Genomic DNA, 20,306 nt, shown 5'->3' with positions numbered 1-20,306 from the left:
TGTTCATTGTAAATATCCGTGGAAATTCGGGAAATAACAAGGTTTCATCAAGTTACAAGTATATATTTAAATTTCAATTCCTTGGTTTCATGGACAGTCCACTTAATCAGGTAAACATTTTCCTATCAAAGAAAATATTCAACCACATGTTAAAACTGATGTCAAGGAGTGTCTCTCGATGGATATCTTGAATTTTTTGAAAACAGAAGATTTCCCATTATATAACACTAACAGATGGGGAGTTGCCGGTGTGCAAAACCTCTGTCACATTTTTGACCATCAAAGAAGAGATTTTTTCACATTTGATCAGATTAAACAAAAAGTTCAGACAAATAATTATATGCACTATTACAGTTTAATAACAAATATCCCTATGGAGGTAAAACAGTGTATTAGGGGAAACACTGATACTGACTTGGAAAATTTTACTCCGCAGGAAAAAAATTTGGAGAAAATTACTAGCAGTAAAAATATCAAATTCATATATAATAATCTTATTGTAAAATGTGCACATCCTCCAGTTGTAAAATTTTCAAAATGGGAGGATGAGCTGCATTCTAACATTGAAGACTGGAAGAAATACTTTTTTTTGTATACTTCAGAAATGTTGTAGAGATACATATTTGTATAATTTCCAATATAAGTTTTTACATAGGACTATTCCTACAAATACATTTTTATATAAGATTAAAATCAAAGATACAAAGTTATGTTCTTTTTGTAGATGTGAAGATGAAACTATTGGACATTTATTTTATGATTGTCAAGTGACATCAAATTTTTTATATTTGTTTTGTGCTTGCCTGAAAAATTTCTATGTTAACATTGATTTTAACAAAAAAAACTTTTTTCTTGGTTTTGTAGAAGAAAGCTTATTTTTAAATTTTCTTGTAATTTTTGCCAAAAAATACATATATAAATGCAAGCTAGAAGAAAAGCTTCCAAATGCAATTGAATTAAAAAATAGACTGAGAAACTTTTATAACTTAGAGTTATATACAGCAAGAAAATACAACAAAGTTTTTGAACTTGAAAAACTTTGGGCCCCTATGCTAATTATTTATCCTGAATGGTAATCTAACAACCAAATTTATATCAATATATATATCTTTTTGACCTATTTATGGAACAGAGCAAACAACATGTAATATATGCATAGCACATGTAAACCTTCTTTTTTTTCCTTCTATTTTAAAATAATCTATAGATATTTCTATATGAAGAGATTGTGAAAAAAGAGAGAAAGAGAGAGTGAGAAAGAAGGAGAGAGAGAGTGTGAAAGAGAGAGAGAGAAAAAAAAAAAAAAGATTTTCAAAATATTTATTTTTTAGTTTGTGTAAATCTTGATAAAACAATAGTCTTTTGTTGTTATATATTTGAAACCCTGTAACACCCTAGTCAGGTGGTGCTGTAAGGGTGATGTTAAATCCTGACTATTTAGATAATAAATAAAAAATAAAAAAAAAGAAAATATTCAAGGATTTAATTTACAATGGTGTTCAAAGCTACATACGTACATGTACATTGTATGACAAATTATTTTTGTTGAATGAAATCAAATTCTAAAGGGTGCCGTTGGAGGACCACTACAATTTTGAGCAGAGACATATATATACACATGTGTATAATGTGTATATAGTGTATATACATGTATGTCTCTGTTTTGATCAGGAGTTTCTAAGCATGTAACAGATCAAAATCTTGTGGTTTGCATCCTTTGCAAAAAAAAAAAAGAGGTATTGCAAAGATTTTGTTTATGCATAGCCTAAGAAAATTCAATGTGGTAACAAAATATTCAAAAAATAAACATGAAAAGGGAAGATCCATAAAAGTAAAATTTGATCTTAGATGTTTAATATCAGCTAGAGCAAATATCATATGACTGTTATTGTATATGCTCACTGCTGAAGTCTCGATATGACAATATAATTTGTAAAACTCAAGAAAAGAATTCTTCTATGTGACTTCGGACTCAAGTTTATGTTTTGTACAAATGTAGTTCCACTTTCCATATTTGGTGTTTATTCTGAGTCAAGTGCCTTTACGGAGACTCCAAGAAGACAACATGCAGGTGTATAACAGCTTAGTAGCCTTCTTATAAAATAAGGAGTGTTGCCTGTCTGGTACATGAAAAGATCGGTTAAAAAGCAAGGTTTTATTCAAGTTTGATCTGAAAGCTTATGATTCGAGGGTTGAAAATGGAGAGCGCAAAAAATCGGGGTTGGTGGGTTCCACTGGGAAATTTTTTATTTCATGAATGGCACATTTGAAAGGTTTATATATTTTTATTTATTAGATCTACTAATGGATGCCGTAGGAGGGTCCATCTGAGTTTTGAGCAAGGATTTCTTGGCGTGACAAAAAATATGTTGGTCCGAGAAATGTGAACACACAAACCTGACCAACATTAAATTTCTGCTGATCAATGTCCTCACTGAGTGAAAGATAGATACATTATATTAACATAAAAAGAAAACTTTAAATGTTAAACAAATGTAAAGATTATTACCTAAAAAAAAAATATTTGAGATTTTTTTTTCAAAATTTGAGCATTTTTTTTTCGAGTTTCATTTAAAAAAATACACCATATCTTACTCTACAGAAAACAAAACACAAAATGCATTTTCAATCTCCACATTTTAAGGGGGGGGGGGAGAAATTGCAAAAATTTACCAGTATATTTTTTAGGTTCGTTCGTTCTGGTTGTTAGTGAAACCTTCGTCAATACATGATTAAAGAACGTTATAAAAGCCTCTAATTATATATATATAAATGCACAAAAATGTTAACAATTGTGTTGAATATTAATATATCTCATTGGCGGATCCAGGTGGGGGGTTCCGGGGGTTGGAACCCCCCTTTTTTTTGGGCCGATCAATGCATTTGAATGGGGACATATATATACATGTAGTTGGTACCCCCCCCCCCCCCCCCCCCTTTTGTCCTGGGTTGGGATTTACTTGAGAAACCCCCCTTTTTAAATTTTTAAAATGGCTGGATCTGCCCCTGTATCTGCATGTTATATATCATTCCTAATCATTTAAATTGTATTGAAACTGTTTATCCGAGTATATTGGGGTAAAAAGTCATTTTGTGATGGTAAGCGGCTGACAAGAAAGGAACAAGTTTCAATGAAAAAAGTGATTTAGAATTAAATATATTTATAAAAAAAATAAAGTGTTAATATTGGTGTTAAATAACATGAAAATGCCTAAAATGATATTATTATTCAATTATATTATGTTGAAACTGTTTTTTGAGGTATATCATTGTATATTGGGGTACAAAAACAAATGTATGTTGGGGTATATTGGGGTAAAATGTCACGCCGTCACTTTTCCTTTTGGGGTGTCACACAAAATCAACTTCAGCTTAGCCTTTTTAACTTGGTGTTCATGATTGGAAGAACATATAAAAGTAAAAGGCACTTGCCTATTGAATTTAAAGTATATACATCTGTAGGTAAATTGTATCTATATACTATAGACAAGTTCCTGATGGTCTAAAATTGGTACTTCTGACTATCTGGGGGTGGTTTAATTACCTGATTACAGGCACTTGTCTTTAAAAAAATTACCTAAAAAAGATCATATAGTAAATATAAAAAAGATATTGTATGATTGCCAATGAGACAAGTTTTACAATATTCTTCTAAAATTTATGTTCTTTTTCGAAAAAAAACCCCCAGATTTTATTTATAACAAATTGAATGCAAATGCATATCAAAATATTATTTATATTTATTTTTACCTTCAAACATTTAAATAATAAATAGTTTGAAAACTACTATTTACATCTTCACTACATTGATTGATTTATCAAGTGCATTAAAGTAATAATTTGAATACAGGTATGACATCACTGACCATACAATGACTGTTTAGCCAGTCAAGGTTGTTTTAAACTTCCAGTTGTTGGTATGACTTTAAAACTACCACTTAAAAAACCTTATGAACACAGATATAACCGTAAAGTCCTGTAGACAGCACTCTTTTACTCAAATTTAGTTCAGATTTTTAAAATTAAACAGAGTGCCAAAAGCAATGAATTTCAGAACTCAATTTTAACTGAAACTTGATTATACCATCGGCCTGAGTTATAAGCTAATAAATTATGAGGCTTAAATAATTGCCATTTTCAAATCCTGTCTAGACCACTGGACAAATCACCACAAGAGACCAAATGACACAGAAATTAACAACTATAGGTCACCGTACGGCTTTAACGATGAGCAAAGCCTTTGTGTATTACATTTATTATATAACACATGAATTATATATATATCCATGCCTTATATGTCGTGTACTGTAGTACGACGCTAGATTAAAACTGACGTGGAAAGGTAACACCCGGCCACCGAAAGCTTCATTTTAATATGAAGCCCAGGTGGTTGTGTGGTCTAGCAGGACGGCTACAGTGCAGGCGATTTGGTGTCACGATATCTCAGTAGCATGGGTTTGAATCCTGGCTAGGGAAGAACAAAAAATTTGCAAAAGCAAATTTTAATACAGATCGAACATTGTTGGGTTAATGTTTAGATGAGTTGTATATATATATACAAATGTAAACAAGTCTAAATTGAAAACTACATTCAAACCTATGATTGCGTTGGATAAAAACCGCAATTTTTATACGTGTGCATGTAAAATAAATTTCTTTGTAGAAGGGTCTAAATACAGCACAAACAACATTTTCAAAAATACCAAAAAAGTGAAAAAGTATATTTAAACAAAACGCATTTGACTAACAGGTCAAACAACTGATATTCTTTAACCCTGCTGACTGCCATTGATGATTGCCAAATAAAATTGATCCCAAGATGTAACAAAATGGATCTTAATATAAATGTATATACATATTCTAACGCCTGGTATTTCTTAATCATAAGAAATCTGATGGACAAGGTATAATTTGCAGTTGTCACTACACATAGGCAGAGATATACATATATTAATTTACAGTGATTGTATGCTTCTAAAAATAGATTAGCATCCTGTAATTATACTGAAGAGATGAGTAGATGATAATTTCTGTACACTAAAAAGAATACTTCGTGTATTGTACAAATGTATCAGAGATCCTTGTTTAATTCCTACAACAAAGTAACACCTCCCGAAATGAAAGCTTATTTTTATAAGCCAGAGTTAGAGGAGGGGATAAGGTCTCTGCGCAATGCTAGGCGGGGTTGTCGTAGAAGTTAGAAATAAAAAGTACAGGTTCCAGCCCCGGCTCCGGGGAGGAAGTTACGAATCAAATCTACTCTAACATCGTTAGGTTGATTTTCTAGGCACTTTATATGGTGTACAAAAAAATATTAACACCTTATGTTTGTGGCATAACATCGTGACCACAAGTTAATTGTTTTCTGTTTAGTATTAAATTTATATTAAGATCCATTTTGTTACATCTTGTGATCAATTTTATTTGGCAATCGCCAATGGCAGTCAGCAGGGTTAAAGAACATCAGTTGTTCGACCTGTTAGTCAAATGCGTTTTGTTTAAATATACTTCTTCACTTTTTTGGTCTTTAAGAAAATGTTGTTTGTGCTGTATTAAGACCCTTCTACAACAAAATTTGTTTTACATGCACACGTATAAAAATTGCGGTTTTTATCCAACGCAATCATAGGTTTGAACGTTTGTTTCAATTTAGACTCGTATATATATATATATGTTGTGTACAAGTTGTAATGTTGTACAAATTATAATTTGTACAGATTTTTTGTACAAGTTATCAGTGTTTAATGACCTGCTGAACAAAAATGGATTATGCGAGCACAAAGTCTTTTGCTTCGAATATTTCTGTCATATTTTCACAACTTCATGATACGGTATAATACTGGGCATTGATACAATAACATTATAAGACCACACACAGATTTTGTATGGATATGAATATTGTATAAGGAAAAAAATAAAATTAGAATTTAAACTATTCAGGTATCCTTGTTTCCAGTTTGAAGACGAGGAGAATAGCACTAAATGTTAGGTTGAAGTATATTTTTATGAATTTAAAATATTTACACTGGTACAATTTATAAGATAAACCTGTATCACCTGTTGCATGAAGGTAGGTGTCAAAAAGCTTATTACTTGTACAAAAACCCTGTACTGTACAAATTATAATTTGTACAAACTTACATCTTGTACACAACATATATATATGTATGACATGCATGTACATGTATCATCTGTTTAAAGATAAAAAAATTATTTCCATTTACTTTACTAGATTCCTCTTTTCATCACTGGTTTTATCAGAGTTGAAGTACAATGTAGATAAAGAATGTTACTTGTAACAGAATATATTTAAGCATATTTGTTTGTATTTGTAGGCTCATCAACAGAGTAGAAAAGCAGATATGATGCTGAAGTCTAAAAAGTTTGAAGAGGCAATGATTTGTCACAGAAGAGCTGCAGGTAAAATACTAAATTGTTTGTTATATCACTTTCATTACTTTTATATGCACATAGAACACAGGATGTATTGTTGTATACCAATATCCATCTGTCTGTCCATCAACACTTATTACATGTAAGACTACTCAAATTTGTTTTAACCAATGCTCATGTAAAAAAAATTTAAACACAACAATTTACTGCAAAAATGTAAGTAAACAGCTTTAAACTAAGTATACTTTGGGTTAAGTTACCAAATTGTTTAGTTGATATTATATGAACTTACTTTTTATGTTAGTGTATGAAATAATACAATTTTTATGACTTAATTACTATTTTTACAATTTAATTACTCAATTGTATGTACTTAATGAATGAATATGAATACACATGTAGATCATTTTAAATGATTCAATGTTCCAGATCAATAGGACTTAAAAGAAAAATTAACAAACAATGTACCATATTTGAGTACTTTTTTATTGATTTACTTGAACTTTACATTTTTGTTTGTTGGAATTGGTGAATACAATGTATATCATGCTGTTGAACATGTCATTCTAGAGTTATGAGACTTTGACCATAAACAAAAATTAATGGCATTCTGTAAATGTCATATATGCATGCATTACATTGTAGCTCTAAACTCAATAATTTTGTCGGACACATTTATACATTTTTAAAAAATCTGATCATTTCTGAGTTACCTGTATGAGAATTTTAACAGTCATTTTTTACACAATATTTATTTGTCTTAGGGTATCCTTGTACATTTTCCCAACAAAGCCATTTGATCTGCTTTCAATTGATTACTTTCAACAATTTCAATATCCACAATAAAGGCTAAACATATGCTCCTGGTCTACTATCTATTTTTTTTTCATACCAGACACACCTCTGTTTCAATACATGCCTGTGAAATAATTGCAGTGTCAAATAATTTTCTTGGTTTCATGCATCCTTTAAACAAAAATGTACATACATGTAATCAATTTTGAAATGTATGTCTTGTTTGTGTATTTATATTATTTTATTATCTTCAATTATGTATTTTCAGACTTCTTGTTAGAAGCTTTACAGACCACAAACTCAGAGTTAGCCAAAGAGTCTATCTACCATCAACATCAGTATCACCTGAGACAACAGGATAATCTCCAACATAAAATAGACAGAGAGGAAAGCATCCAGTACAATAAAACTATAACTCCACTGGTTAGACACAACCAAAGTACACAAACTGATCAAGAGGTCAATGATGAAGCCGTATTACATGCTATGTCTGACACTGATTCTGTACTAGGATTTCTCGTCAATAGAAATAAAACATTTAACGATCCAAGAAATAAAGACATAACTGTGCATTTTAGATCAGATAAACAAAATGTAACTCACAGCATTACAAAAATTCCCAGAGATGATAAAGATATTCTGGAAGAAATGTATGTTAAAAATCAAGAACTAGAGAAACAAGTTATTCAGCTCAGTAGAGAAGTGATGGACCTAAGAGGAGAAAAGAAACTCTTACATGAAAACTTAAAATTGATAGAATCAGGTGGTAAAGATATGTTTGATATGGGAGAGGGATCATGTATACCTGATCTGATGTTACCTCCCCTTGAAATGCCTCAGTTTGACCTTGATTCATTGCAAAGTCAAACAGAGACTGACACTGAAACACTCACACTATTCAGCAATGACTAATATTTCCTACAATGAATAAAAATAGATTTAAAAAACCTATTTTGTTTTAAGATTTTAGTGTTGCGCGGAAATTAAAGTCTTCTGGGATATCACTGGAAACTTATTTCGAGATTGCTCTAACATCTGACTGCCTTTATGGAGACTAGTTGGGGCCATTTTATAGTTCCTTGCTACAGCGAAAAGATAGCTAAGGTAGTCAGAACTACAGAAAACAAAACAACAAAGCATGCACAAAAACTATCCTCACATGTGTCAATACCGAATGTCAAAATGTCAAGATTCAGATCCATTTTGAAAACTAACTTTTGATAGCATATTACTAAATACAAAAGGTTTATGAGTTTATCATAAACAGTCCTTTAATTCAAGTGATTGTGGGTAACTTGCATTGAGGAAATTAAAAAAAGCATGTCTTTCTGATAGCATTTAACAATTTGCACAACATCTACTAAACTATTGAGACTAAACGACGTTAATGCAAGTATTGATCTGACACCATACCACCTTACGACACGAGCAAAACCCATATTGGATAGAAAGCTAAGAAAGGCCTTGAATTGACCAAAATGAAAAACCTTTCAAAAGAAAAAAAACCCAATTAAATGACAATACAATAAACAAAAAACAAATGCAATGTATAATAGTATATGCATTGACAATCAACGAATTTAAGTCTCCTGACTTTGGACAGGCACATACAATTTGTGTTCAAAAGCTCAATCCTTCTCTTATCCATAAAATCAAAACATAAATATACCAACGGTAAAAATCAGTTTAAAAACTTTCATCAGATCGACACAAAGTATTACACCAAAAAAATATCAAAAAGACAACAGACACAAAGAACAAAAAAAATAGTCTGTACACAAGGATTAAGTGATCTCAGTATACATGTATAACTGAGACATCTTATAAAATGATCTGCCTGATATTGTCCGGTTTTGACATACAGTTAGGATATGTTCAAGGCTGTTGTGAAAGAGGGCCTAAACACAAATCAACGATGAAATTGAAGAAATATGGATTCAGATTGACCATGTTTTAATTTTTATCATTTTTGTAAGATAAAGGTATGCTGTTTCTTCAAGTGGCGGTGTCATCAACAATGTATTAATTTTGTGATAAGGCCTAGTTTATCGTGAACCTGAAGTAGTAGGTCTCTGATATTTGGTATACAGTTGCATTGGCACATCTCATTACTATCGAGAATATTTGATCCTGCCCACTCAGTCATGGCATAACGACTTTAAAACTTTTGCTTATTTTACATGCATAAGTTTGTAATTAGGTCAGTTTATGAGGAACTACTAGTGGTAGGTTAATGATTTTGGTATGCATTTGTATAAGTATTGGCATATCCCATTTCCATGTAGATTATTTGGCTCTGCCCCCTTAGTCATGGTCTATTAACTTTGAATCTTTTGCTTACTTCACATGTATTGCCATCGGTTACTGATTAGGTCAGTTTATGAGGAAACACCAGTGGTAGGTCAATGACATTTGGTATGCAGATGTATAAGCATTTGCATATTTCATTTCCTTTCCATGGAGATTATTCAGCTCCGCCCCCTTAGTCATGGTCTATTGACATGGAAAATTTTGCTAAATTAACATATATTTGTCGCAGGGTAATATGGCCACTTGATCTTTGTAAATAGGGCGTTGAATAAGGGACGAAATATAATGTTGCAAACCATTTATTTCACACTGAAAGTACATAATTATAATAAACATTTATTTCAAATGTTAACTTGAAGTTTTCTTATATTAAAATTGAACTATGAATTGGATATAAGTACATGCATGATAAGGCCTAAAAGAACATTTGCTTACCTGAAAGTAGGAAAAAAGTTAGGTCTCCCTTATGTAGCGTGCGTGCTAAAGTGTGTGAAACTCGCATTAGTACGAGTTCACCGTATATATCTGTATATAGTGCTAGAAAAAGTGGCGGGGTTGCATGCATAATAACTTCGTGCAGAGTAGTATATAGAATAAAGTCTATTTCTGACTGTCCGTCAATGAATGAATGAATGAATGAATGAATTAATGAATGAATGTATGAATGAACGAAGTAAATATATAGTACACACAACATATAGTGTAGTACTAGTATATAACTGTACTCTAATAAATAGCTACGGTGACATATTAGTTTGTGATTAGGCCAGTTCAAGGGGTACCATTATAGATATCAGAATAATTGATCACTTTATAGTAAAAGCATGAAACTTTGCATAGTGAAAGATTAAGGGGTATAGACAAAATTCAGATATGGAGCCACGAAAAAAAAATCTAATATGGGCGCCAAATTCAAGGTGGCCGACATTAGTATAACATAATTCACTTGATGAAGTCTTCCAATTTAAATGAATTCAGAAGATGACACAAACTTGAGGAAATACAATTAAGATATGTCAATTATTATTTTTTTAAACCTTATAATACAGAAATCATCAAAATGGCGTCCAAATTCAAAATGGCGCGACAAAATGTCTAAGTTTGACAGTATTCGTATATATATCATTGTTTGATAGAAAGTTACCAAATCCGTGAAACTGATGATTTGATATCGACAAAGGCCTACAATGTAACACAAATGCCTGGGTGCATAGATAATATGTTCAAAATGGCGGCAATATTCAAAATGGCGCCGTTTAACAAGTCAAAATTTGGCGTTTGTTTTTAAATATGGTATAAAAATAATTAAAAAATAATGGATCATTTATTTCTATGCAAGCACGTATATACAAACTTATTATTTTTTAATGTAACAGGTGACATTAACTATGAAATAAAAATGGCCGATACAGTTCAAAATGGCGTCTTTGACGAGTTCTTATTTTTCACAGTTACAGGTAATGACCTTAGAAAATTTTTACAATTTTCCTGAAATGAAAAAAAAACAACGTTAACATATGCAGTATTGAATCAGTGCAAAGAGTTTTTTTTTTAGAAATGAGATAAGAAATAAAAAAAACTCACAAGTAACTATTTAACATAACAACAGATTAAAATTATAATTTAAATATGATACAAATACAGGAAAATCAAAAGAAAGCACAGTCACAATCAGTTTCTCTTTCACAGTCCTGTGAGCACTTGCATAATGCTGCTTTCAAGAATTTACATGCTCTTCGACATCCTTTCTTACATCCACAGTGGATGAGCTCTTGGCATGACATTGAAGCTTCAGCAAGCACAGACCAGAATGGTACACAAGTACCATCAAGTTTTTGCCAACCAAATAAATCTGGTGATGGCATACTTCAATTTGCAACTGAACAATTGCCCCAAATAACACTACCTTGGTAAGCTGCACGTTTCGTATGTTCAATGAAGAAGTGCATCTCGTGTTGGAGGAATATTGTCAATTCTTTTCTTCTGCGTGAATAACTGTTTTCTTAACTCATTCACCATATTAGCTGTACTAGACCGATCATACAACAGCACAACATATCGTTCTGCTTTTTTTAACACTTTTAAAATTTCCACTTCATTTGGATTTTCAATAACTTGCAGAAATGCTTCTGACAACTCCTCATATACGGACCATGTGTCCCAAGCTGATTTCGTACCTTTCCCAGAAAAAGCTGAGACTGTGTCACAACCGATAAATGAATGGAACAGTGAAAAGACTTTCAATTTCAATGGTCCTAGAGCAAGGCACAATCCATGAATTGAAATATATAGGAAGTTTTTTCCAGTGCCAAAAACCTATCCACAGCTGTTCAGCCATTTGAATTCCCCTTTTAATGCAGCTGGGAATGAGGACATATCAATTGAAAGTTCTCCTTAAACTAATGGGATATCTGGTTCGCTGAATCTTAGTACAGCTGGTGGAAGATTTGAATAACTCTCTGGTAAAAGAGACACTCTCTTTGACTGGCATTTTAACATAGGTTCAGATTGGTCAAATGTTTGAAAACGCCTTGAACATCCTCTGAAATATGTTGGAATAAAGATATACCTGTACCATGGAATGAATCTTTTAACGAGATACTGCTTGAATTGTGATCAATGTTGTCTACAGCAGATGAAGTAAATACATTTTGTAGTGGATTGGTACGGCAAACAATACCTTCTTGGACATAACGACGACACGCATCATTGACCATGGAAGTAGAAATTTCTAACACTCGGTCGTAGGAGAAAGACAGTCCAAGTTTGAAGAAAGTATCTACTAGATCACGTTTGCTAGTCTTACATGGATCATGATTCCCAAATAAGCACAGACTGGAGTTTCATGATCTTTCATGCGACGGTTGGATAGTTTCTTTGTACAACTATACGTCAGAAGATGTGTTATTGTTAATGTCGACTGAGAATATGAACGATCCTGAATGTTGGGTCTAAACTGAATCATGCTGACCAAAGTAAGCAATGACTTGGATACAGAAGCTTCCTGACATCCCTTTGGGAAGGTTCCTTTAAATTCTGAATTTGATGCGAAAATATCTTTACGAACAAACGTAGCTGCTTTTGATATGTTGACAAACTCATTATCAAAGTCTTCTAAGCAGACTCTCTTCAATACAGGACCAATGTCATCTTGGAAAGCAAGAATGTTTTCAAGACCTTGTTTGTAAGCATCTAAGTTAGGGAAATTACAATTCTGTGTTTTAGTCGTGTACTATTAACTCGAGATGAAACATCTGCACCTAGACATGTTATTCTTTCCGTATAAAGTTTACATAGATCTGACAACTTGTAAACACTTATGGTCTCATCGCATGACCTGGTATATTTATATAAAAGACTAGTTCTGAAAATGCAATATCATGGTTTTGACTTTCCTTCTTAGATTCGACATTATCATTTTTCATTTCAATTCGAGATGCACGATTATATAAGGAAACAAAACATTAAGAGTGGTACTTTGCTTCCGGTGCAATTAGATCACCAGCGCTAAACTTTGCAAGTAACAACGTGTCATTTAATTTTACAGCACATTCTCTCACACGTGTATCTTGTCCAAACGTTGAGGACTCATGATGGGCTTCTTGGCCATTTTCATTACAGAAAAGCACACAGATGGGTTACTGGTGGACTGAACGGAAAGCTTTGTCTAGTTTTCTTTTTAGATGTCGTTGCTTTATTATCTATTCTCTCATGTGAGGTTGTTTTTTCTCCTCTATCCAACTTTGTCTTGTTCAGTTTTAAGTTGCAAGATTTGTGCAAACATGCCTTTTGGCCAATGAAAGACTGTGCTATTCCAGATCCCTCATCTAAGTTTTCAATGCACACATTAAAGCCTTCAGGCTTCAATCGTAATTCATGAAACTTCTTAATATTGTCAGCTAAAGATTGATAACCAGCACCAACATTGAGACGTTTAGAATCAAATTGGCATATACGTTTTTCATCTATTATTTCTTGGCATAGGATGCAATTTGCCCAATCAATATTATTTCATTTAGTCGGTTTGTCATATTCTACACTTGATACCCTGAACGTTTTTTCAGTAGCCATGTTGTAAGAAATATGATCGTAAATTAGTTTATATATTCCTTGTGGATAACTTCTGTATGCCAGACGCGTGTTTCATCTTTAAATTAAGTATCAGTGACGCTTGAATAGAAAAAGTTAAAAAGACAAACAAAAGGTATGTAATTCAATATTTGATGACCTGAAATCCTGAAAGTTTTGCAAAGCACAAATATTTGTTGATTATTAATAGCTTTCTAGATATACACGATATAGTTTCTGATAATAAGACTTTTGACGGCCATTTCGAATTTGTCGGCCATTAAGGAATTATTTTTGATTGTTCCATATTCAGAAAAGATTAATTACCATCATAACTAGCAATATGCAAAGTTTTGTGCTTTTATTATCAAATGATCATTTATACCATTTTTTTTGGACTCTGCCTCATGACTGTTGGCGGCCATTTTGAATTTGTCGGCCATTATGGAAGTATTTTGATTGTTCCATATTCATTAAAGATTAATAAGCACCATAAAGAGCAATATGCAAAGTGTTGTGCTTTTATTTTCAAATGATAAATTATACCGTATTTTGGGACTCTGCCTCATGACTGTTGGCGGCCATTTTGAAATTGGCGGCCATTATGGATTTTTTTTATTGTTCCATATTCAGAAAAGTTTAATAATCATCATAACTAGCAATATGCAAAGTTTTGTGCTTTTATTTTCAAATGTTAAATTATACTATATTTTTGGACTCTGCCTCATGACTGTTGTCGGCCATTTTTAAATTGGCGGCCATTGTGGTTTTTTTTTATGGCTCCATATCCAAAAATGTTTATAAACATCATAACTAACACTGTGTAAAGTTTCATGCTCTTACCATAAAGTGATCAATTGTCCGAAAATATTGGACTTGGCTGCTGGACTATTAGTGGAAGGCCAATGTTAATTTATGACATTGGTATTCAGTTGTATTTGAAAGCACTATTACATCTCATTCCCATGGATAATATTTAGCCCTGCCCCCTCAGTCATGGTCTATCGACAATGAAAATAATAATCAGTGATATTTGGTATGCCAATTTATTGGCATTTGCAAGTATCGTTTCCATGAAGATTATATAGCCCCACCCCTTTTCATGATTCATCGACTAAAAACTTTTATTTTAGTAAATTTCCTGATGACAATCTTAAATTTTTTCGTAAAACTAAGGATTTTGTTATCCGAGGAATAGATAACATTAGTCGTATATTTGGCACAGCTTTTTGGAATTTTGGGTCCTCAATGCTCTTCAACTTTGTACCTGTTTGGCTTTATAACTTTTTCGATCTGAGCGTCACTGATAAGTCTTATGAAGACGAAACGCGCGTCTGGCGTATTAAATTATAATTCTGGTACCTTTGATATCATAACTTATATAGTTTACAAGTTAGTGTTTGTAAAGGTTTGTTTTTAAAAGGGAACGACTTAAAATTAGTTCATGGTATTTGGCATGCAGTTGTATTAACATTGGCACATCTCATTTACATGGCGATTGTTTAGCCATGTACCTCAGTCGTGATTCATTGCCTCTGAATATTTGCATAACTTATGTAAGCTGTTTAAGCATTGCTGTTTCAATTTCAACATTTACGTAATCAAAATTACAAATCAGCGAGACATATCTCTATGATAAATTTATCTGGTACATATATTGCAGAAAGCCATTTTGCTCTAATAGTCCTAGTAAAACATTTATATAGAAATTTCGATTGATTTATTACATGTTTAATAAACGACTTGTGTCTGTAAAACACATTTTGAGTGTGGCACTTTTGAATCATTCTTCTTCACAATAATAAAATAAAATCTATTGTTATTTGATACAAGACCTAACACTTATAAATTGCATGTAAACGTCCAAAGCATTTTCAATGATTAACTTCACAAGGAACACGCTTGGCCACGGTTTTGAAGGTCAAGGCTGTACATGACTTCAAATTTATGAATATCTTTGACCATATATAGACCCATAAAAACAATGGCCGCATCCATCTAAGGCTATCTTTGAATGGAGGAGTTGGATCACAGGCACAAGTTTGTTTTCTATCCATGGTGAGATCTAATACCCAACACTTGTTTTCTATCCAAGATAGTAACGATCTAATATCCCTACCCTATAGAATTTAAGAAACCATTTTATAAATCTTTACATTACCGAAGCACTGACCACTAAACTGACGATACCCGCGGGAACCAATAGCCCACCAGCAACTGAATCGACCTAGAACAAAATTTTATTTATTAAATGTTTGTAGTGTATACATTGAGTTTTCTTTTACTAAAATTGAGTAATATTTTTCTTACTTTTCTTACTTTGCTATCTTTTATCTACAAGATAAAGCAAGTTCCCCTAGCCAGCAACAATTTATAAGTTTGAGAGAATAGTTGATTGAGAACCGCTAGTGGTAGGTCAATAATTTGAACATCTCATTTTCATGTTGATTATTTTACCCAATCCCCTCAGTTATGGTTTATTGACTTTGAAACTTTTGCTTAGTTGACATTTATAAATTTGTAACATTATTGGTACTGGTAGATCAGTGATATTTTTATGCAGATGTATTGGCATTTGTACGTCTCATTTCTGTGGAGATTATATGGTAACACACCCACAACATGTTTCATTGAATTCGAAATTTAACATAGTTTACAAGTTTAAGTTTCTTGTTAGGTTTGTTCGGAGGACACAAACTATGATAAGTCATTGGTTTTATTTACATTTTCCCGTTGAGGTTATTTGAATTAACATATTTAGTTATGGTCCATTGTTTTTTTCATAATTTGCATAGGTTACTTTAAAAGTTGCCATTTACACTTAATTTTACATCTATTCTATCAAATTACAAAACGCGATACAAAACTCTGTGCTTGCAGTCTATTCAAGTGTATGAAAACTTCGAAACTTTACTTTATCAATGTATCGATACTGAAAGTGATTAGGTCCAACATTTCGCTTTGTGTTCAGTCCCGAGTGTTCTTGCATTTAACTACCCTGTATTTCAGTCACGAAAAGTTGTCATTTTAGCGGTATTTGCATTGTAACATTGCCATATAAGCAAGAGGTTTTGCTAGCAATAAAACCTGGTTCAACACCCCACTTTTTCGTAAAATATTATGTACCAAGTCAGGAATATGAAAGTTGTTATCAAATAGTTCGATTTTATGTATGTTGCATTGTCGTTTGTTTTTGTTGTACCACAGTATTTGTGTTATTTCGTTGTTTTCCTCTTATGTGTATCGCTCGGTTTTAGTTTGTTACACGGATTTGTTTTTCTCTCAATCGATTTATGACGTTTAAACAGCGATATACTACTGTTGCAAATTTTCTTTTTTTTTTGTTTTGTTTAGTTTTGTTTTGTTTTATTTTTACTTTTGTAAGTCGCCAACCATTTTACCATATACAGGTGTTGGGTCTTCAATTTGTGTCGCTGATAACATATTAAAAATGGTCAACATAATATTAATTATATATCAGAAGTCATCTAAATTTTAATCTTTGTTTACAAATTATCTGGCCTAGAGAAACAAAAGACCAGTTTCAACAGCGACAGAGCTTGAAAATGTATTTGTACGCCAAAGTAACATTCTAATTCCGAAGTTTCTATTACAAATATTGTAAAACAAGTTTTACTCATTGATCTAAACTAGTTCACAGGAAATGTTTAAATTATGTTGATTATGTAAGTTCGAAAAATATCGATACGAATGAACAATCAAAGAGCTGATAGCTCTGAAGTGGAAGAAGGTGAATAAAAGGTAACTTGAATTACCATAAAAGCAGCCCCACTTACCCAGGCTGCTTTGTTCCATTATCGTTAAAATGTATTTTTTTTCTTCAAACAAGAAAAGGTCATAAGTACATGGATTTCCCATCCGTACAATCATTTTCTATGTTCAGTTGACTATGAAAATTAGGTAAAATCTTTAATTTGGCAGTAAAATTAAGAAGATCATATCAAGAGGAACACATGTGTACTAAGTTTCAAGTTGATTGGATTTCAACTTCATCAAAAACTACCTCGACCATAAACTTTATAACCAGAAGCAGGACGGACGGACAGACTAGAAAACATATTGCCCATAAATGGAGCATAAAAATAGTAAGACTTGTTACATACCCGCCAACTTTTGAAAGTTCCCATATGGGTTTTTACTGCACAACAACAATTTTAAATGGTTACAATTTTAGCGACGTATTTTGCAAGATCTGGATTGTCTAGAAAAAGTGTCATATTTGTATGATGAACTTACATGCCTTTTCCTTAAGTCTGTTTGCATGATTCTAGTTATATATTAAATCGGTAGAAAAAATATACATGAAGCTAGCAGACCAGGGTTTATTTTCCAGATTAAGAATATTAGATGCTTGTTGAAATTTCCAATTTTGAATTATGCACAAAGATGGACCTTTAACAGGTTGGGAACAACACTCCAAATGAGGGTAACCTAACTGGAAGATCATCACAACCCACTGTAAAAAATTAGCACAAAAAAAGTCATTTATATTCATATTATTTGATGAAACTTTTCCCCAAGAACTATGCATCTATTAAGTACTGAATGGTCAAAACATCATGTTTTTTTATCGACATAAATTTTGTCGTAAATGTAACCAAATGATGTGTTTTTTCTTCAAATTTCCATCAAATTGTAATGTTTATAGTTCCCTTATTGCCTCTCTATTTGAATAAAATAAAATAATAAGAAGAATCTGTTTCTTGTTTTGTTTTGTTTTTGACAAATGATTGTTCACTGCTTGCAAATGAATCATTATATTTATATATCTTATCTGTATATATTTTTGTTCATGTCTCCATCTCCTTATCATTTGTAAATGTTTAGACAAATAAGAAAGAAATAAGCTCCACATGTATATTTGCAACATCGTAAATTAATTAAAAAAAATAACATACACTAACACTAGTACTGCATGGATTTTAAGCATTTTTATAGTTTATTTGTAGAAAGCTTAAAAAGACTTAAAAACAGTGTAAAATGTCTTGCTATTTCTTAGCTTACACAATACAATCAAATCTAATATATGTCTAGTTGCACATATTGTATGGTGACTTCAAATTGGTAATAAACAAATTTATCATATAAACTTCAATTTAATCCTTGAAAGGAGGTCTAGATTGCTAAAATAATTTATAAATTTTAATTTTTTTATTTGTCCAAAATCATTTAATTTCATTTAATCAACATCATTTTATGATTATTTGATTAAAATATAAATCATTTATAGTCTTTTTACAATTTACATTTTTAAAAGCAAAATAACTGAAAACAGGATAAAACAAAGGGAAGTAACAAAAAAGTATTTCAATATTCCCAATACACATCGTTTTGATTACACAACGGCAGTTAGCCGGAGGTAAACATCGTTGATTACCAGTATGTTTGACACCCAAGCTGTCAAGTGAAGCCATATAATTATACATCTTCGTTGATGTTCAGGTAAAACTTAACACAGGTGTCAATTACACCCGTACAGTAGTAAGAAATGATCAAATATGGCGTCTGAAAATTTTCATTCATGAAATATTTCATACACGGGAGTTTTTTCTCCTATTAAAACGGGAGGACGGGAGGAGACCCCTGAAAACGGGAGGTTCACATGTATGTTACGAAAGGCATCTAATTCACATGACAAAGGAAAACCATGAATAAAGACAACACTTTATATATCCTTTTTATTTATATAAAAACAAAATCTTCTTGTCTGCAGGATTGCAAATTCGTAACTTCAAGGGCGAACTTGTAAACAGGGCGAGTTGTCCCGATACCAAATTCACGCATGCGTAATACAAATATCTACAGTTAAAACATCCTGTTACAAGTAAACAAATAACGTTCATGTGGATGAGATGAAATCTAATAATTTACATAAATAAAAGGGTCATATTTACGATAGTGATTGTTTTACAATCATAATGTACAAATTAAATGATTCAGATGCCTAATCATGTGTAAAAATCGGTGTCAGGAATCTTAAGTTGTTTTGAAATTGTAATACACGAAATGAATGCGGCATACGGAGACTCAATGCAAATGGTCAGCCCCTTAAGTCTTCAGAAGACTTGACGTCTTCTTCCACTAAAAACTTTTCTTATATATCTGGGAAAGTAATTCAAACTTCTATCTTTATTTTTCATGTCCTGCTCAACATTTGTAAGCAAAAGAATTCTTAGCCATAAACATAACAATGAAAAATAAGTAAAATGTTCAGTATAATCCATAATTAAATACAATATTGCATGACCATTGTTTATGCTCTGGGACAATTTCAAATATCCGCATAATGTGCTCTGCGGATACCTTTACTGCATGGCTTTGACAAATATCTATAATACTAAAATTACGAGGTGCAATTTGTCAGCCGTCATCACGTAAAAACGACGAATCACAGAATTCAACTTTATATATAACTAATATAGTACAAAGGTGTAGATTAAAAATTACACCACTCCAGGCCCTTTTGTTTTCCACGTAATTAATATTGCCAATAATTAAGAAGTTCCGGGTCGAGTCCGCTACCGATACCAATAGTATAGTTACCTGTTACCTATTACCTTATCTGTACGTTCCGCATCTGACAGGCGCACCACCAAACGTTGTATTTAGGATTAATATGCTATATACATGTACACGGGTCATAACCACAAGATTGACACTACTAAATTGTCAAATTGTTACCTATTGTAGTATTTTAATCAGTAACACTTTCTAAGATA

The 20,306-nt window shown here is 32.1% G+C and overlaps 1 protein-coding gene across 1 annotated transcript; it reads left to right on the top strand.

The window, feature by feature from the left end:
* Positions 1 to 8,148, top strand: LOC139519088 (nuclear receptor-binding factor 2-like). Its single transcript, XM_071310880.1, has 3 exons — positions 1 to 110; positions 6,336 to 6,420; positions 7,457 to 8,148. The coding sequence occupies exons 1-3, from the start codon at positions 90 to 92 to the stop codon at positions 8,098 to 8,100; spliced, it is 750 nt and encodes a 249-aa protein (XP_071166981.1). The 5' UTR covers positions 1 to 89; the 3' UTR covers positions 8,101 to 8,148.
* The last annotated feature ends 12,158 nt before the right edge of the window (positions 8,149 to 20,306 follow it).

This window comes from Mytilus edulis, chromosome 4 (genome assembly GCF_963676685.1).
Source record: "Mytilus edulis chromosome 4, xbMytEdul2.2, whole genome shotgun sequence".
NCBI classification, from domain to species: domain Eukaryota; kingdom Metazoa; phylum Mollusca; class Bivalvia; order Mytilida; family Mytilidae; genus Mytilus; species Mytilus edulis.
The sequence above is the reverse complement of the archived record's forward strand: the minus strand, read 5'-3'. Positions and strand labels throughout refer to the sequence as shown.